This window comes from Puma concolor, chromosome B1 (assembly GCF_028749965.1).
Source record: "Puma concolor isolate L17-30 chromosome B1, mPumCon1.1.hap2, whole genome shotgun sequence".
Lineage (NCBI taxonomy): Eukaryota > Metazoa > Chordata > Mammalia > Carnivora > Felidae > Puma > Puma concolor.
In genome coordinates, this window is record NC_141670.1 from 77,291,651 (window position 1) to 77,313,175 (window position 21,525).

General features: G+C 36.1%; 1 protein-coding gene across 2 annotated transcripts in view; it reads left to right on the top strand.

Annotated features, from left to right (window-relative positions):
* Positions 1 to 21,525, top strand: part of LOC112858054 (lipopolysaccharide-responsive and beige-like anchor protein) — a 245,590-nt gene that overhangs the window by 183,228 nt on the left and 40,837 nt on the right. For both annotated transcript variants that reach the window (XM_086704118.1, XM_086704117.1), the window contains exons 23-26: positions 16,444 to 17,499; positions 18,946 to 19,124; positions 19,943 to 20,096; positions 20,498 to 20,678. In XM_086704118.1, the coding sequence (XP_086560244.1) occupies positions 16,444 to 17,499; positions 18,946 to 19,124; positions 19,943 to 20,096; positions 20,498 to 20,678 (1,570 nt within the window). The remainder of the gene's footprint in view (positions 1 to 16,443; positions 17,500 to 18,945; positions 19,125 to 19,942; positions 20,097 to 20,497; positions 20,679 to 21,525) is intronic.

Here is a 21,525-nt window from a genome sequence, read left to right on the forward strand (position 1 = left end):
TATCTGTTATCTTTGCAACATTGTTGTTGCAAGCTGTGGGACCGAGCCTATGTAAAAGGTCTCCTGTTGTGTGGTAGCGATCATTTTGAGACATGCTGATTGATATCCCATATAGGGAGATTCAGCTGTGTTTATAGATATCTTATTTATCAACTATGAAATGTTGGTAACCTAAGAATTAGAAGTTAACATGTAATATTCAGCTGATATTTCCATAGGAAAATAACACATGAAAAAGATGCATTTGCTTAGTAAAGAAGGTTGATTGCTAAACTTAGCCTAACATTCAAAAGGCTGAATTTTTATCGGTTAAAGTCTTTTAAACATATGGATTAATAATGTTAATCTCTTGATATATTGTTGTATCAATCTTTTATCTCCTAATTAGTAAATTTGAGTGACAATTAAGTTGAAAGTAATGGCAAAATAAATGTTGTAGTTATTAGCTCATGAGAATCTTTAGTAGTTTAGAGAAGTGCTTTCCAAACATTACAAACAGCTATAGATTAGCTGTCAAATGATTGTGAAGATTAATGACTAGTGCTTTAGCTGGGTAATTTAGAACAATATCCGGTAATTAATTAGGAATTATCAGTCACAAATACCTTTAGGAAAAACGGTATCAAAAAAGATAACAACACTGATAATTGCTCAATTGCCATTTAGCTTTTAGAGTATTGGAGTAAATTAAAGAGAAATTTCAAAATCAAGTTCGGAATTTTGAAAGCTTTTCTAATATTTATATTTACAGAAGAAAGAGTTAACAAGTTGGTTTGCTTAGGAAATACAAAACACTATTTACAACAGATTTGACTGCAAATCAGTATAATACAGAAGAAAAGATATTTCCTGTGGCACATTCAGGTTGTACTTTATGAAAATGTACATTGCTTTGAATTAAAATGTGTATTACATAAGCCATATTTTGTTCTTGGAATTTTAACATTAAATGATATCCTTTAACCTGTCTTTTTAAATGGGCAGTTGAAAGTTTGCTGGTTATGAATGTAGATAGAATATGACGAAGAAATATACTTCACCTTTAGAATGAAAAGTCTAATCAAATGGTTGAAAGAAAGTATGCTGATAGTCATGAAAAGTTGTAACTTCAGTGAATACTAGCAACAGCATCATGAAAACATATCTGTACAAGATAATTTGTGATAGCAAAAATAAGTATCTTCTGTTGGCTCTGAAGAAGGCAATGGAAATGTAGGAGGAATTCCTTAAATTGATGATAACCATTAGAGAAGTTCACTTCTACGTAACTAACTACACCAGTTCCCCCTTATCCGGGGGGAATATGTTCCAAGACCCCCACTTAATGCCTGAAACTGTGCATAGTACTAAAGCCTGTGTATGCTGTGTTTTTTCCTATACATACATATCTGTGATAAACTTTTATTTATAAATTAAGACATTAACAACAGTAACTACTTATAAAGTAGAACAAGTATAATATACTGTAATAAAAGTTATGTGAATGTGGTCTATCTCAAAATATTTTACTGTATTGTACTTGTCATTCTTCTTGTGATGTGAGATGATAAAATGCCTGTGTGATGAGAGGAGGTGAGGTGTATGATGGAGGTTTTGTGATGTAGCATTAGGGCTACTGTTGAACTTCTGACAGTATGTCAGAAGGGGGATCATCTGCTTCAGGTGATCCTGGATCATTGAGCGATGTTGATGGTGGGATGTCAGGAGCACATGATGTCAGTGGTAAGGGATCCTCGGTAGTTGAAAGTTGTTTTTGCAAAAAACCTTTTGAAAGAACATTGTAATGGGAATTTGTTGACTTTATTTTTAATTCATCAATGTTGCTGCAGAAATTGTAATCCTTCAGTGATCATAAGGGTGACTTTAATGCTCTGTTCCTTCTGAGGATCATATTCCATAATTTTGTCCTTCAGTGTCTGTGCAACTTGAAATACTTAAGCAAATTTCTATAATGTCCACATTGCCAGTTCTGCTTCCATTTCTTCCTCCATAGATGACTCAACAAGTTTTTCCAATTCCTCATTTGTTAACATTTCTCAGTGGCTTTCAGTACGTTGTTCCACTACTTCATCAAGCATTTCAGCAAATCCTCTCCACTAATTTGTCTTGCTGAGTGAATGGTTTTCCTAACTTCTCCATCGATCCTGAGAAGGCTTTAAAATCATTGCTGACTTCATAAGTTCTTCCAGCTGACATTTACAGTTTCTGGTTTTAATTCATCCATTGAAGTTTGATGAATGTTATTGCATCAGTAGTAAGGAATGATTTCCACCATTGCATTATGTCTAGATTAGGGTCTTCATCAGTTGCTGATTGAGTGTAATCAAATACTAGATGGGTGGAGGTGGCCTTGACAAATCAAATGATGTCCTGGTCAAAGGGCTGAAGCAATAAGGTCATATTTGGAGGTAAAAATACAACCTTGCCATTTTCATTTTCATACCAAAATTCAGGTTTCAGGATGGCCGGGTACATTGTATATAACAGGACTTTAAATTCTAACCCTTCCTCTTCCAAATATTTTTTCACTTCTGGGATGAAGCATTGATGGAACCATTTCACTAACAAGATGGTTGTCACCCATGCTTGCTTGCTTGCTTTTTTTAATGTTTATTTTTGACAGAGAAAGAGAGAGTGTGAGTGGGGGAGGGGCAGAGAGAGAGGGAGACACAGAATCCGAAGCAGGCTCCAGGCTCTGAGCTGTCACCACAGTGGGATGCAGGGCTCGAACTCACAAGCGATGAGATCATGACCTGAGCCAAATTGGAAGCCTAACCAACTAAGCCATCCAGGCGCCCCTGAAAAAGTAAAAAAAAAAATTGTTATTTAGTTTTGATTTTTAAAAGTTTATTTATTTATTTATTTATATTATTTTTTAAATTTTATTTTTTATTTTTTAAAATTTACATCCAAATTAGTTAACATATAGTGCAACAATGATTTCGGGAGTAGATTCCTTAGTGCCCCTTACCCATTTAGCCCATCTCCCCTCCTACAACCCCTCCAGTAACCCTCAGTTTGTTCTCCATATTTATGAGTCTCTTCTGTTTTTTCCCCCTCCTTGTTTTTATATTATTTTGTTTCCCTTCCCTTATGTTCATCTGTTTTGTCTCTTAAAGTCCTCATATGAGTGAAATCATATGATTTTTGTCTTTCTCTGACTGACTAATTTCACTTAGCATAATACCCTCCAGTTCCATCCAAGTAGTTGCCAATGGCAAGATTTCATTCTTTTTGATTGCTGAGTAATACTCCATTGTATATATATACCACATCTTCTTTATCCATTCTTCCATCTGATGGACATTTGGGCTCTTTCCATACTTTGGCTATTGTTGATAGTGCTGCTTTAAACATAGGGGTGCATGTGTCCCTTCGAAACAGTACACCTGTATCCCGTGGATAAATGCCTAGTAGTGCAATTGCTGGGTCGTAGGTTAGTTCTATTTTTGTTTTTTGAGGAACCTGCATACTGTTTCCAGAGTGGCCGCACCAGTTTGCATTCCCACCAACAAGGCAAAAGAGATCCTATTTCTCCGCATCCTCACCAACATCTGTTATTCCCTGAGTTGTTAATGTTAGCCATTCTGACAGGTGTAAGGTGGTATCTCATTGTGGTTTTGATTTGTATTTCCCTGATGGTGAGTGATGTTGAGTATGTTTTCATGTGTTGGTAGGCCATCTGGATGTCTTCTTTGCTGAAGTGTCTATTCATGTCTTTTGCTCTTTTCTTCACTGGATTCTTTGTTTTTTGGGTGTTGAGTTTGATAAGTTCTTTATAGATTTTGGGTAGTAACCCTTTATCTGATATGTCATTTGCAAACATCTTCTCCCATTCTGTTGGTTGCCTTTTAGTTTTGCTGATGGGTTTCCTTCGCTGTGTAGAAGCTTTTTATTTTGATGAGGTCCCAGTAGTTCATTTTTGCTTTTGTTTCCCTTGCCTCTGGAGACGTGTTGAGTAAGAAGTTGCTGCGGCCAAGATCAAAGAGGTTTTTGCCTAAAGTTTATTTATTCTTGAGAGAGACAGAGACAGAGCGTGAACAGGGAGGGGCAGAGAGAGAAAGGGAGACACAGAGCCCAAAGCAGGCTTTAGTCTCCGGGCTTCGGCACAAAGTCTGATGCAAGGTTCAAACCCACACAAGCTGTGAGGTCATGACTTGATCCAAAGTTGGATGCTCAACACTCAACCAGCTGAGTTACCCAGGCACCCCAATTTATTTATTTGTTTATTCATTTATAAATGTTCAGTCCCTTTATTTTATTTTTTTAATCTTTACACCCAGTGTGGGGCTTGAACTTGTGACCCCAACATCAAGAGTCACTTGCTCTGCCGACTGAGCTAGCCAGGCACCCTCGTGTCCTTTTCTTTGTAATTAATTTCCTTAACTCTGCCACAAATGTGGCAGCCACTACTTCATCAGGAGATACATCCTATCTAGTAATGTTTGTATTTTTCAGGTCAAATCTGTTACTGAATTTGTGTAACCATCCCTTGCAGTAAATGGCTTGATGTCACTCTTTTCAAGTTATCTCTTGCTTAAAGACTTAAAGTCTTTGTTGAGGCTCAGTGGTTTCTGGCACAACATGTTACTGTCAGTTGGAACAGGTTTACCATTCATGTCTTCTACCCACAAATTTCATGCCTTTCCCATCTTAACTAAGCACTTATCGCACACTCTTGCCATAATTTTGCAGTTTAAGGTGCAACAAATCCAATGTTGCAGCTTATTTGTTATTTGTATTTATTTTTAATTTTAATCACTAAAAGTTTGATTGTTTATCTACATTCTGACACCTCACACTTTGTTGATTTTCATGTTTTTCTGGGTGTTTGCAATCGTGCTTTCAGTCTCTATAACTTGGTACTCTGGGGTAGTAAAACATTCATGATTGTTTTCACTTGATGCCTCTCTTGTTTTTTATGTTTGATTGATTCAAACTTATATTCACATATCTGTGATCATCTTGACATATTATGATCAGTTTTTTTGGGTGTTCATTTGTCCTGAATTATTGTTTATATTTAACGAGAATGGAAAACTCTTCTGTTTTTGGTAGCCCATCTTGTGAATGCCACTAACCTATAATATTGTAATAAATTTTGATTGAGAGAACATGACTTTGTTATATACGGCAGTTTGCTAGATGCACATCTGTTTTAATGGCCTGATTGCTGTTAGATATTTTTATGCCTTGGTGACCAGCAAAGCAGTGGAAATAGCATACATTTAGAACAGTACACCAGTGACCATTTAAGCGAGTTATTTGACTGGTGAGATTAGTCATTGGGTCTGTTTCCAAACTTAGTGCCAAAGGCTTTCTCTTTTCCAGCTACTGGCCCTGAGAATGGGCTTTAGAAACTATCCTATTTGTGTCTATTTATCTTTGATTGTTCTTGCATGTTTACTACTTTTCTCCTCAGAACATACCCCTTTTATTTTCTATAAAGCTGATAACTCACATTAAAATTTTTTTCTGGCATTTTGTATATATAAAATTCTACAGTTTAAATTTATTTTTATGTTTTATATTTTTGAACTTAGTATCTTTTATTTGGGAGCTATAGATTTATTTATTTATTTATTTATTTATAGATAAGCGTGTGGTCCTGAAACCTCCATTTGTTGTTGTTTTTTAAGTTTTTATTTGTTTGTTTATGTATTTATTTATTTATTTAAATATGAAGTTTATTGTCAAATTGGTTTCCATACAACACCCAGTGCTCATCCCAACAGGTGCCCTCCTCAGTACCCCTCACCCACCCTCCTCTCCTTCCCACCCCCCATCAACTCTCAGTTTGTTCTCAGTTTTTAGGAGTCTTTTATGTTTTGGCTCCCTCCTTCTCTAACCTCTTTTTTTTTTTTTTTTCCTTCCTCTCCCCCATGGTCTTCTGTTAAGTTTCTCAGGATCCACATAAGAGTGAAAACATATGGTATCTGTCTTTCTCTGTATGACTTATTTCACTTAGCATAACACTCTCCAGTTCCATCCAGGTTGCTACAAAGGGCCATATTTCGTTCTTTCTCATTGCCACGTAGTATTCCATTGTGTATATAAACCACAATTTCTTTATCCATTCATCAGTTGATGGACATTTAGGCTCTTTCCATAATTTGGCTCTTGTTGAAAGTGCTGTTATAAACATTGGGGTACAAGTGCCAGTTAACATACAATGTAATATTAGTTCCAGGGGTACAATCCAGTGACTCAGCACTTCCGTACAACACCTGGTGCTCATTACAGCAAGTGCACTGCTTTATCCTCATCACCTATATAACCCATTCCCCACCCCCTTTCCCTCTGCTAACAGTTTGTTCTTTAAAGTTATGAGTTTTGGGGCGCCTGGGTGGCGCAGTCGGTTAAGCGTCCGACTTCAGCCAGGTCATGATCTCGCGGTACGTGAGTTTGAGCCCCGCGTCGGGCTCTGGGCGGATGGCTCAGAGCCTGGAGCCTGTTTCCGATTCTGTGTCTCCCTCTCTCTCTGACCCTCCCCCGTTCATGCTCTGTCTCTCTCTGTCCCAAAAATAAATAAACGTTGAAAAAAAAAATTAAAAAAAAAAATAAAGTTATGAGTTTGATTCTTGGTTTATCGGTCTCTTTTTTTACCCCCCCTTGCTCATTTTTTTTTCTTAAATTCCACATATGAGTGAAATCATACGGTATTTGTCTTTTTCTGACTGATTTATTTTGCATAGCATAATACTCTGGCTGCATCCATGTCATTGCAAATGACAAGATTTCATTCTTTTTAATGGCTGAGTAGTATTCTGTTATATATAAATACCACATCTTCTTTATCCATTCATCAGTCAGTGGACATTTGGACTCTTTCCATAATTTAGTTGTTATAAATAATGCTGCAGTAAACATTAGAGTGCATGTATCCCTTTGAATTAGTATTTTTGTATCCTTTGGGTAAATACCTAGTAGTGCAGTTGCTGGATCATAGGGCAGTTCTATTCTTAACTATTTGAGGAGCCTCCATACTGTTTTCCAGGGTGGCTATACCAGTTTGCATTCCCACCAAAAGTGTAATAGGGTTTCCCTTTCTCCTTATACTCACCACAACTGTTGTTTCTTGTGCTGTTAATTTTAGCCATTCTGATGGGTGTGAAGTGATATCTCATTGTAGTTTTGATAAGTTATTTCCCTGATGATGAGATGTTGAGCCTGTTTTCATGTGTCTTTGGGTCACCTGGCTATCTTCACTGGAAAAATATCTATTCTTGTCTTCTGCCCATGTTTTAAATTGGATTATACATTTTTTTGGTTGTTGAGTTTGTTAAGTTCTTTACAGATTTTGGATACTAACTTTTTATCAGATAATGTCATATGTGAGTATCTTCTCCCATTCTATAGGCTGCCTTTTAATTTTGTTGATTGTTTCCTTCATTGTGCAGAAGCTTTTTATTTTGATGAAGCTTTTTATTTGCCTTTATTTCCCTTGCCTCAGGAGGCATATCTAGAAAGGAGTTGCTAAGGCCATTGTCAAAGAATTTACTGCCTGTGTTCTCCTCAAGGATTTTTATGGTTTTAGGTCTCATATTTAGGTCTTTAATCCATTTTTTAAAATTATCATTTTATTTTGGAGAGAAAGCACAAGTGGGGGAGTGAGAGAAAGGGAGAGAGAGAGAATCTTAAGTATGTTCCATGCTCAGCATGGAGCCTGACTTGGGGCTTGATCTTGTGATCCTGAGATCATGACCTGAGCTGAAATCAAGAGTCAGATGCTCAACTGATTGAGCCATCCAGGCTTCCCAGTCTCTTATCCATTTTGAATTTATTTTTGTGTTTGGTGTAAGAAAGTGGTCCAGTTTTATTCTTTTGCATGTTGGTCTCTAGTTTTTCCAACGCCATTTGTTGAAGAAACTGTCTTTTTCCCATTGGATATTCTTTCTTGTTTTGTCGAAGATTAATTGACCATATAGTTGTGGGGTTTTTCTGGGTTTTACATCCTGTTCCATTCCAGTTTGTGTCTACATTCCAATTTGTGTCCAACTTGTGCTTTGTAATGTAATTTGATGCCTGGAATTGTTATGTCTCCAGTTTTGCTTTTCTTTTTTAAGATTGCTTTGGCTATTTGGGGTCTTTTGTGGTTCCATATAAGTTTTAGGATTGTTTGTTCTAGCTCTTGGTATTTTGCTGTTGGTACTTAAATTATTTTTAATGTTTATTTATTTATTTATTTAAAAAATTTTTTTTTTAACGTTTTTTATTTATTTTTGGGACAGAGAGAGACAGAGCATGAATGGGGGAGGGGCAGAGAGAGAGGGAGACACAGAATCGGAAACAGGCTCCAGGCTCTGAGCCATCAGCCCAGAGCCCGATGCGGGGCTTGAACTCACGGACCGCGAGATCGTGACCTGGCTGAAGTCGGACGCTTAACCGACTGCGCCACCCAGGCGCCCCTGTTTATTTATTTTTGAGAGAGACAGAGCATGAGTGAGGGAGTTACAAAGAGAGGGAGACACAGAATCTGAAGTAGGCTCCAGGCTCTGAGCTGTCAGCACAGAGCCCGATGCGGGGCTTAAACCCACAAACTGCTAGATCATGACCTGAGCTGAAGTTGGATGCTTAACTGACTGAGCCACCCAGGCACCCCACCTATTGGTATTTTGCATAGGGATTGCATTAGATATATTGATTACTTTGGGTAGTATAGACACTTTAACAATGTTTGTTCTTCCACATCATGAGCATGGAATGTCTTTCCATTTTGTGTGTGTGTTATTTTCAGTTTCTTTCATCAGTGTTTCATGGTTTTCAGAGTACAGATCTTTAGCCCCTATGTTTAAATTTATTCCTAGGTATCTTACTGTTTTTGGTGCAATTGCAAATGGGTTTGATTCCTTAATTTCTCTTTCTGCTGCTTCATTTTTGGTGTTTAGGAATGCCACAGATTTCTGTATGTTGATTTTGTATCCTATGACTTTACTGAATTCATGTATCTGTTCTAGCAATTTTTTTGTGGAGTCCTTTGGGTTTTCTATATACAGTATCATGTCATCTACAAATAGTGAAAGTTTGGCTTCTTCCTTGCTGATTTGGATGCCTTTTATTTCTTCCTGTTATCTGATTGCTGTGGGTAGGACTTCCAGTACTGTGTTAAGTAACAGTGGTGAGAATGGACATCCCTGTCTTATTCCTGACTGTGAAGGAAAAGCTTTCAGTTTTTCCCTGTTGAGTGTATTATATTAGCTGTGGGCTTTTCATATATGGCCTTTATCCGATGGCTTCAACAGGTGAATTCTACCAAACATTTAAAGTAGATTTAATACCTATTCTATTCTTTTCAAACTATTCTAAAATGTAGAAAATGAAGGAAAAAGTCTAAATTCATTTTGTGAGGCCAGCATTACTCTGATACCAAAACCAGATGAAGACTGCACTAAAAAAGAGAACTACAGGCCAATATCCCTGGTGAATGTGGATGCAAAAGTTCTTCATAAAATAACTAGCCAACTGAATTCAGCAGTACATTAACAAGATCATTCACCACTATCAAATGGTATTTTATTTCTGGGTTGTGAGGGTGGTTAAGTATTATTAAATCAGTCAACATGCTACACCACATTAATAAAAGAAAAGGTAAGAACCGTGTGATCCTTTCAACAGATGCAATAAAAGCATTTGGCAAAATAGAACATCCATTCATGATTAAAAAAAACCCAACGAAATAGATTTAGAGGGAATGCACCTGAAAGTATTTTGAATTTAAATACAAGCAATTTTTTTGAGGGGTCTGCATTCATGTTAATCTTTATTCTCAAGACTTTTAGAAGGATATTGAATTTATAGCACTTTTAGAAGGTATTTCAGTGATTCTGTTCAATGTTGGGTAAAAATGTTGTAGTTTACAGTTACTATTAACAAGAAATTACAAAGAATAGCCTTTAAAATCTCTATGGTTTCTGTGGTTTTGTGTGTGTGTGTGTGTGTGTGTGTGTGTGAAGCATAATCAAACATAATATTGCTTTATTTTAAAAAAATAAAAAAGGAAGGTATATGCTTAATGATTTTGGAAAATAGCTCCTAACTAGATGAACAGAAACTAGGTATATGTTGATTTAAGCTGACTTAGAGAAAACAAAGCTTTTGGATTAAACTGGAAAGTTGAACACTAACATCTAATTTTACTTCATATTGAAACCCTACTAAAAATGCCATGAAAGGGTTTTGAAAAATATGTAAGTCCACAGGATGGAGAGAATAGGAATAGAGTGAAAAGCAGTAAAATTTAGAGTCTAGCGATCAGATCTATAGGTGTATTAACTTAGATTGGGAAAAGTAAATCATGAACTTAGCGTGGGGAAAGCTAAGAGCTAACTTTATTTTCACTAAAGAACCCTCAGGATTCTTAGGAACTGGAAGCCTATCTGTATATGAAACTGAGAATTGGGGGTTGGGTGTGCTAGAAGCAAAAAACATTGAATAAGATTGTTTGAGTAGCAATTTGGTACGTCGTTACTCTCCCTTCCTCCGTGCTATTAAAACACTATCCCAGTCTATTCTTACAGAATCTAGAGAGGGCAATACAGAGGGCCACTGGTCTTTGTTTATATTAGCAAAATGGACGGGGTGGGGAGATTAAGAGACTGTGTGCAACTGAATGTTGGGTGCAAAGGCAACACTTCCACCATTGTGCTTTTCGTGTTTGGCTCCTAAAATGTAGGCAACCAGACCATAACCCTGCAAGCAGAACATTGGAAGATGCTTCTTTGGGCTGTCTGTGTACCCTTCTTTGGGTTGTCTGAATCAAACTGTGCCCAGATCATGATATAGTAAAGGTAAAAGTAGATTACCCACTGTAGTGAGAGCTTTTTAACCCCTGGACCTTTTGTCATTCCTTTTGCCAATCCTGAGGAGAAAACCAAGTTATATCAGCGTTTTAAGAAAAGCATCTAACATGGGAGATAGAAACAAAGCAGACCAATAGAGGCAACTCAAGGAAAACAGATAACACAAAGAGAAGAAACAAAACAGAAGAAAAATAACTATTAACATCCTCAGAGAGATAAGAGTAACTATAAACTATGAAACTAGAATATAATGCTTTTCTATAATAAAAATAAACAGCAGTCACCAAAATGGTATTGGGCCATTTTAAGTACTTTACATCTAGAACTCATTTAATCTCTTAATAACTGTATGTTAATAACCTTATTAGTATATTGTTCGGGAAATAATTAAAAATAAAAGCTCCTGTTAGCACAAAATACCCTGTTTTCAAAGTGTGGAAAGGAGTGAAATAATCAGTAAGCATTAAGCCAGACTGTAATGCACATATCAGGCTATCCACTGAAGAGATTTCAAAGACAAAAAAAGCATTTCACCATTTTATATGGCCAGACAGATACAATCCATTACATACATGTAGCTGTTTTTATCCAAAAGAGAAAATCTTGTATATGTTGGCCAAGCTGGAGGTTACATTTTGGAACTAAATACTTAGGTTTAAACTCCCATAGAGACAGGAAGCAGGGCATCATCATTCTTGATGTTCATGTTTCAAAGAGATGACTTGAACACCCCCAGGAAAGATATCCCCGGGATGCAGAAATAGCACAAAGACTTATTACCTTTTCACAAGATTTATATACATCTCAAAATGCCAGAGAAAGTACAGTTGACCCTGGGTCAACATAGGTTTGAACTGAGCAGGTATACTCATATGTGGATTTTTTGGATAAATATATACTTGAAATGTCTTTTCCTTAGACATTCTTAACATTAAAAACATTTTTAATGTTTATTTTTGAGAGGGAGAGAGAGGGAGAGAGAGAGAGAGAGAGGGAGAGAAACGAAAACACAGAGCATGAGTGGGGGAGTGGCAGAGAGGGAGACACAGAATCCAAAGCAGGCTCCAGGCTCTGAGCTGCAGGAACTGTGAGATCATGACCTGAGCCGAAGTTGGACCCTGAACCGAGTGAACCACCCAGGAACCCCAATTCTTAAAATTTTCTTTTCTCCAGCTTATTTTATTATAGGGATACATATAATACATACAACATACAGAATGTATGCTAATAGACTGTTTATGTTATCAGTAAGTCTTCTAGTCAGCAGTAGGCTGTCAGTAAGTTTTTGTGGATTCAAGTTTTACTTGATTAAAAAAAGTTTTTTTTAAGTGTTTATTTTTGAGAGAGAGAGCACAGCCAGGGGAGGGGCAGAGAGAGAGGGAGGCACAGAATCCAAAGTAGGCTTCAGGCTCTGAACTGTCAGCACAGAGCTTGACACAGGGCTCAAACTCACTATCTGCAAAATCATGACCTGAGCCGAAGTTAGATGCTTACCCGACTGAGCCACCCAGGCGCCCCAAGTTTTGCTTGAGTTTTGACTGCATGTGAGGTTCGGGGGGATTTGGCACCCCATCCCTTGTGTTGTTCAAGGGTTACTGTATTTTGAACTTCAGGTTTTCTACAGGAAGTGCTCAAGAGAGGAGAGGGAATTTTCTTTTTTAACACCAGGGAACATTTATTTTATTTATTTATTTATTTATTTATTTTTTTATAAAATTTTTTTTTTCAACGTTTATTTATTTTTGGGATAGAGAGAGACCGAGCATGAACGGGGGAGGGGCAGAGAGAGAGGGAGACACAGAATCGGAAACAGGCTCCAGGCTCTGAGCCATCAGCCCAGAGCCTGACGCGTACCACCCATTTTAATATGAGCAGTAAGAAGTCAAGTGACTAGCCCAGACTCATATAGGAGAAATGTAAAACATGTTTAAGGGTTAGTGGAGGAACTCTCCTAGACAGTAGAACCAAAAGACAAAGGGATTGAAAATAGAGATATGGTAAGAAAATTAGAGGAGTATTCAGTGCAGTGTCAAAAAATAGTAATCCTAGAAAGCAAGAATAGGTGAAAAAGGAGACAAAGGTATAAATTAATAGATTCAAGAAAATTTCCCAGAGCCAAGGATATTTGTTGCTTGATTGGAAGGACCCAATGGGTGTTTAGCACAATGGATGAAAATAGATCTGTGCTGAAAATCATTGTGAAATTTGAAAGCACTAAGAGCAAGGATATTTTATATGATTTCACAGGGAACAAAATAGTTTATATAAAGGATAAAGAATCAGAGTAGGCTGAGACTTCGCAACAGAAGCACAGAAATAAGTGAAGAAATACCTTTCAAATTCTGGGGATTAATGCTATCCAACCTATGGTTTTATACTCTATTAATCAAGTATGGAGGTAAAATAAATGTTTTAAAGTCTCAAAAACTTAGTTTACATGTACTTATTTTTTGAGAAGGCGCCAGAGGATATACACACCAAAAGGAGAGCTTTAAACAAATATATGGGACATAGGGAAAAGGAGAGGCAACATGGAAGAGAGATGAGAAGGGATCTCTAGGACCATGGTTCAGGGAGATCCTGCAATGATAGCTATGTAGTAGACATACGACAGTCCTTCTAAACTGGAATGGTTTGACTTAGGAGACAGATATAGAGGGAAGCTATTGTCAGTGAAATGCCATCTGCCGTGATAACTTTTTTTTTTTTTTTTTTAACCTGAGAACAAATTACCTACATGTGATAGGCCCGTATTCCTCCTGCCTGGATCATTTGTACATTCATGCTTCTCTCCTCAAAAAAGTGGTCTGCTTTGATTTACTTCTGAGAGTAGAGGTAGACCATGGTGAGAATTGGAAGATACAAAGTAGTATACTTCTTGTACGTTATTCATGCCAGATACCTACTACCTGGCCCACACTACCCCTTATAGATGCTCTAGTTCTTAACGCCTTGTATATTTCCTAATGGCCTTGCCAACAGACTTCCCAGAAATAGCCTTATATATCCTCTTATAGAAACTGAAGAGAAACTTCAGGAACTGTAGCTTGTCTTCTGATAGCCTTTATTTATTTATTTATTTATTTATTTATTTATTTATTTATTTAGCAATATTGCCCTTTTATTTGATGGCTGGCTAAGATTATGCTATATTTAGCTTCTCAAACTAAACTTGATAACTATTTTTACTATATAGGTAGTAGAGCTGTTAACAAACAGGTAGGGAACAACAGAAATGTAAGAATGTTGATTTGCTCTTAATAGGGATAGGGAGGTTGGGAGTACAGTTGAGGATGGGCACACAGAGGAATTGTGAGGTAGTAGTATTCCGTTTCCTGATGTGGATAGTAGGTGTATTGGGTTTAAAAAATTACTCTTTGATCTGTATGTATAAATTGTATGTATTTATGTTTATGGATATATTTTATAATAAAAAATTTAAAATCCTTAAATTGAGTAAAATGAAAGCAAATAATTATTGAAAACTAAACTTACTGTGTTTGAAATAAAGGATCTATTTTCAAAATCACTCTGAGGTTGGTGGTATGAAACTTGCCTTCTCTAGACAATAATAATTGTCATATCAGTGCAGAAATGATTTCCCTAAAGTCAGTTTTCCAAATAGACTAAATGATACCTTAAGAAATCGGATCATTAAAAACAAGAACAACAACAACAACAACAACAACAAACCTATCTTGTCTTACTCTTACTCAAAATTTTCTAGTGTCTCTCTCTCTGAATAAAATTCAAAATCATTAATACAGTCTGTAGTTCTCTGTAACTATGATCTAGCCAATGCCTTCCTCTGTGACCTTATCTATAGTTCTCTTTCTACTGTTTATTGTTCCTCCAACATACCACGATTATTTTGGCTACTAGGGGCTTTGCATTTGTTTTTCCTTCTGCCTGAAATTGTTTTCCTTTTCATATTCATATAACTTTCTGTCTCACTTTATTCTGATCTCTGTTCAATATAATATCCTTAGAGGCCTTCCCCAGTTACTCTACTACATCATCCCACCTAGACTTTTCTTTTCTTTTTTTTTTTCGCCTTCAAATCTCTCACTATTAACTGACATTATCTTATATTTTTGTATATTTATTTTCAATCTCCTTCATTAGACTGTAAGCCTCATGAAGGCAAGGACATTGTGTTCATCACACAGTGCCTGGCATGCTTTGGGTGTTCAGTAAATTTTGCTGACTAGATAATGAGAAGTTGGTCAATTAAAATAAGTTAGTTCAGGGCACATGGCTTACTCAGTTGGTAGAGCATGTGACTCTTAATCTCAGGGTTGTGAGTCAAGTCCCACGTTGGGTGTGGACCTATTTAAAACAAAACAAAACAAAACATTAAAAAAAATGGTTATAAAATAAATTGATATTTTGTTAATGTTACTGTGCCATTTTATTCTTTAGAATATATGCATTACATTTTGAAATATTCAGAAAAATTCCCCCAGTATTTATAATTTGTAAAATGTTTATTTTCCAAACATTTTTATTTTTAGCTGTATCCTATTAAGGCATGAGCATACTGTATATATTATGAGTGAAGGTTAGTAAATAGCTATTGAAAAAATGTGTGCATTGTGCATTATTTAAACATTTGTTTGCCTTTTACCCATATGTATACATACCTATGATTCAAAAATGCCTATGGGTCTTTGTGCACAAAAATCATCTTTTCCTGTCATCTACTACCATCCTCCCATACTAGGGCTCCATAAATGTTTGTTGACTAAAGGTTCAGTTTGCTGTATATATTATAATAATGTAGGTTACAGGAACAAACAGTTCTAACATTGGTAAACTATAATTATGTCTGTACTTTCTGCTTGTATTATACTTCTTTCTGAGGGGTGTTTCCTGTTCTAACACCAGTGGCAACCAGATAATGGTGGCTATAATAATCTTTGGTAAGAAAATTATTGAGGTAAAAGTGTGCAGGGCCAGGCATGATAAGAGTTGATGTTCATAGTGCCTGATACATACTAGTCAGTCACATGCAAGTGGCGTTGGGTGGATCGATGGATGGATGGATAACCTGGAACTTGCAGGCTATTTAGACTAGTTTAGACTTTGAAAATTATGGTTGAGCTTTGGGGAAGGATTGGATTTTTTTCTCATTGCTGAATTTGTATTAGTTTAGTAAGAAAAAGTTTTACTAAATAAATATATGGAGAGCTGCTATAATAGTGGGCATAATTAATTGATATTTTTAATCTATGTTGAGGATAAGTCACGTGGAAATGGATTTTCACTGCAGTTAAAACAATGTATTATCTAGTGTACAAAGCCCTTCACAACGCTATATACTTAGATCCTGGTACAGTTTATAGAGGTCAGTGGAATAGTATATTCTTTTCATATATATGTTTAAGAATAGGCTAAGTAAGGATGTTATTGTGGTTTAAAGCCATGCTACCTATCATCATTAAGTATAGCTCTCATTTTTTTTGACTATTTAAATTTTTGTGGTTGACTTTTTGTTTATTTTATAAGATAAGGATATTCTAGGAAAATTATTGCATTATATAAAACCATTTATTTGAAAAATAGTTAAATTTTTAATTTTATGTACTGTATGTTCTGTTTTTCTTTCTTTTTTGCATATTTTGACTGGATGTTTTTCATCTAGGTCACTTTTGAAATACACAAAGAAAATCTTGCCAATATATTCAGGGAACACCAGGGAAAGGTTGATGAAGAAATTGGGCAATGTTCAAGTCCAGTTGAAGCAGTCTCTGTCATTAGCAGGGATGTTAATGTTTCAGTAGCATCCCAGCAATCAGATATGAAGGATTGTCCTGTGTCTACTCATATCCCCAGAAATAGTGATGAAAAGTCAAGTATTGAGAAGACAATTTCAGTAAACTCTACATCCAGCGTTGGACTGCAAACTCCTAACATGTCTAATGAAGAAAGGAAAACTGGTCAAGAAAATCAGGAGTTACTGGATGAAGTCCCTTTAGAGGAAACACTGATAAATGAAACCATTCATATAGATGGTTTAGAAGGATCTTCTGATACAATAGGTGAGACTGTTTCCTCTAATTCTTTTAAAAGAGCTGGCAAAGGTATAATAACTGTTAGTGAAGTAACTGCTTCTGTAAGTTCTCCTTCAGAAGAGGATGCTTCAGAGGTGCCAGAATTATTGGAGAAATCTATAGTAGAGGAAGATGATGATGATTATGTAGAACTGAAAGTAGAAAGTAGTCCTACTGAGGAAGCCAGTCTACGCACAGAACTCCAAGAAGATAGTTTGTCTCCAGCTGCCTCTGAAGCCAGTGAAAGACTGGACATGTTTAGTAATGACAACAAATTAATATTTCAAGAGGAAGAATCTGTAAATAAGAAGCAAACGGACAGCGAAACTCAAGATTCCAAAGACTCTGGAATCTTGACTAGGACAGCATCAGGGTCTCCGGCTACCTCACCAGACGCTACTGTTTCCCAGACACCTGTACAATCAGATATTGGTGCAATGCTAGAGGAAGGGAAGAAAACAAGTAACTCTGATAGAGAAACCAAATTACTTAGTGATTCTCCTGGTAATATCTTTGAGTCTCCTACTACTTGTGAGCAGAGGATTGCTAAATTGGACGTTTCCAGTGTTGCTACAGATACTGAGAGATTGGAGTTGAAGGCCAATACAAACATGGAAGCATCTCACCCCCATCAACCTGTGCTTGAGGTGATTATATTTACTGTATTCTTGAAGTGTATTTGCATTGAAATAAGATAGAGCAAGTGTATATATTTACATTTTATTTTTTTTTGGAGTTGATTCATATCCTATTTGCAATTATATAAATGCAATGAATGTAAAGATTATATTTGTTTTCTTTAGCACAAGGTTTTAGTGTGAATTGATTAAATGGCAGCTTTTATTATTATTTTTACCACAAGATCACCAGAAGTTACTACTTTCTACTTTCAAGTTTTAGGATTGTAATAATTTTAGTTTAGAAAGCAAATATTGGAAATACTTGTCTTTACCTTTATTTGATAACATAATTGTAGTTATTAGCACATTAATTTTCTGACAAAAATCTAGGGCTGTTGTCCTGCAGAACCACCTACTAGTGTATAATTTTATATATGAAGCATGTAGTTTAAAATTGTTCCACGAGGTTTGTTTATTTTGTAAGAGTGGAGGAACCTTTCTGAGATCAAGAGGCACAGCTTTCTCCTTTACTAGTATCTCAGAATAATTCATGAGACAGTGGTTGATTCCATGTTATAATTTTTCATGCTGTTCAGCTCTTAACTCCCTCTTTCCTATTTTGTTGGGTGTTCTTAATTTTGTTATCTTTATGTTTGTTTTTAATTTTAACCAATTTATAATCCAGATACTGCCTTTCTTTCCTCCTCATATTCAAATCTAAGAACTTCTTGATTCCTTTGTAGAAATGATACATTAGCTGGTTGTAATACCAAATGGTTCCAAGCTAATGACTGTTGAATTACGGTAGTTAGCATTTTTGGTAACTTGGCTTTAAATGTATTAAAGTTTTCTTTTTAAACGTTTTATTTATTTTGAGACAGGGAGAGACAGAGCATGAACAGGGGAGGGTCAGAGAGAGGGAGACACAGAATCTGAAACAGGCTCCAGGCTCTGAGCAGTCAGCACAGAGCCCGACACGGGGCTCGAACTCATGGACTGAGAGATCATGACCTGAGCTGAAGTCGGCCGGTAACCGACTGAGCCACCCAGGCGTCCCTAAATGTACTAAAGTTTTTTTTTGTTTTTTTTGTTTTTTAATTTTTTTTTCAACGTTTTTTATTTATTTTTGGGACAGAGAGAGACAGAGCATGAACGGGGGAAGGGCAGAGAGAGAGGGAGACACAGAATCGGAAACAGGCTCCAGGCTCCGAGCCATCAGCCCAGAGCCTGACACGGGGCTCGAACTCACGGACCGCGAGATCGTGACCTGGCTGAAGTCGGACGCTTAACCGACTGCGCCACCCGGGCGCCCCGAAAAGTTTTAATGTTATTACTTATTGATTATTTTTCTGTAAATTTGGTTCCTTAGTATCTTCAAATGTGATTATTTGTTAGATGAATTGCATAGGAGCTATTATTATTAATACCTTCTTTGAAGTTCATTTTATTACTCTTCTAAATTTACTGTATTAGATGTCAAGGCAACAGGAGGGGCCAGGTCAAGGAATAGCACCAGATGGAGGTAATGGACAAAGGAGGGATTCCAGATCTGCTACGTTTCGTATTCCTGAGTTCAAATGGTCTCAAATGCATCAACGTTTGCTCACTGATCTATTATTTTCAATAGAAACAGATATACAGATGTGGAGAAGGTATGTCCATATGTTTGTTATAGAAGATGTGTATGAAGTTTAGTGTTTGTTTAAAGAAATTTATATAGTTAACATTTTGCAATTTATTTCAGACATTTAGTTAAAAAGTAGAATATAAATTATTTCTGTGATAGGGTTTTATTGAATTAACTTTTATTGGCCATTGTAGAAATGAGCTACCCAGTCTGAATTACAAAAAACGGAAAATCAGAGATTTTTCTTTTAAAAAATGTGCTGACGATTTCCTGTAGCATAAAAGCTAAGTTGGTTTATCTATAAGTACTAAAAATAAAAAAAATTGGACTCTATAACACCCAATTTTCCAATGTAGTTTTGGTATAAGAAATCTGTATATTTCAGATTATCTATTGTATGATTTATGTTTTTGAAATGCCTAATTGGTTTATTGTTACTTGTATACTACACTTATCCTGTTTAAAAGCATGTTATGGCTTTATCTAAGAAAATGTTAGTAGAAAATTTATTTTTATTTGCACATTTAACACCATTTGCCTCTTAGTTTTTGCTATGTGACTTCTCAATTTTGTTCCCACTTGAGGATAATTCATCTTTTTATATAAAAGATGAATAGTATTATATGTTTCAGCACTGAAAAGGGGCATGGATAGTAACTCCTGATATGAAATGGTCTACATCTTGTGAAGAAGTACATCCCCAACATGTCTGCTGTATCATTATCATTACCTCAGCTTTAAAGACGAAGCAAATGCACTGTCTTATCCTCCCTCCCCTCAAGTAGGCAAACTGTGATTTCCTTTCTTTAGCTTTATCAGTAAACATCATTTATCTTTGGACAGCCATTCAACAAAGACAGTTATGGACTTCGTGAATAGCAGTGATAATGTCATCTTTGTACACAACACAATTCATCTCATCTCTCAAGTGATGGACAATATGGTCATGGCTTGTGGGGGTATACTGCCATTGCTTTCAGCTGCTACATCGGCTACAGTAAGGATTTAACTACTCTATAAAATTGGTGTGAAAATGCTACTGTTACGCATCTTTGTTAACACTTGAATGTGGTGGTTACTATGCATCATAAGTGCATTAAGCCAAAAGTAACAGTATCTTTTACAGTTACCTGAAAGGACCTTAGAATCTGTTCCAAGAATGGAAGAACTAAAAACTACGTTGATTTCTTAGGTATGAGTCAGCTAGAGAATATGATTGGTGGTGGTTCACCTGTACTTTTCTGTTGCCTTCTTTTTAGATGAAAAAGGAAAACATTCTGTTGAACTAGATTTCTGAAAGCTGGCTTTTTATAAAACTTAGAAATTTGGGGAATGTATCCAAGAAAATTAGATTTTTATCAAAATATAGATATAAATTTCAAATTCTGTTCCTTACAGCATGAGCTGGAGAATATAGAACCTACTCAAGGCCTTTCAATAGAAGCCTCTGTGACATTTTTGCAGAGGCTAATCAGCCTTGTGGATGTGCTTATATTTGCAAGTTCTCTTGGCTTTACTGAAATTGAAGCTGAAAAAAATATGTCTTCTGGAGGAATTTTGCGACAGTGTCTCCGACTAGGTGAGCTGTTAAAACCTATCAGGAATTTACTTTAAAAATTTTCAGTTATCTCGACATATTAGATTGAAATTATCTTTTATCTGTTGTTGGGAAAATGAGTACTAGGCAATTTGTCATATGCTTTTTTTTAATCTCCAAAGAGTGAAGACTATCTAAGTACTATGCTTATAGTAGTAGTTATAAAATTGGCTAGAGGAATGACATGTTTTAAAAAATCTCAGTTGATTGTGGTCACCATTACCCCTCCTCCTCTGATCTTTTTTTGCTCAAAAATGGTGCTTCTCAGATTTTAAGATGATTCATACACAAGAAATCACCATAGCATCTTGTTAAAATGCAGTTAGTATGGGGTGAGGTCTATAATTGCCTAACATCCCAGGTGATGTTGAAACTGCTATCTTACAAACTATACTTGAGTAGCAAGATTCTAAAACTAGCATCATTCAAGTACAGCCTTTATCCACATGAGCCATGGTAATTTGTTGGAACAGTTCCTGAAATCTAGATCTCTATTCTCCTGGAGGCATTTCTTGCTTAGGTAAAAGTTAAAATACATAAAGAATTTTTAATGTCATCAGGGCTTCCTTAGGTGAAGCAAAATATTTTCTCTGGGCAGAAGGTTTCCTGCATCTAGTTGTAAATACTGAGGTTTTGTTAATGATTTGCTTGTTAAATGGAGAGAAGCAGGTAGGAAGAGGTGGTTGAAGAAATGGAAGCAAAACCACTAGGAACCATTGCCACATGAAGAGAGATCAGAAATAAGGCATCTGTGGAAATGTAACACTAAAGGTGGAAAATCTCATTGTTAATGAAATATTTTCCCATTTTTAGCGGGAGTATCTGTTAT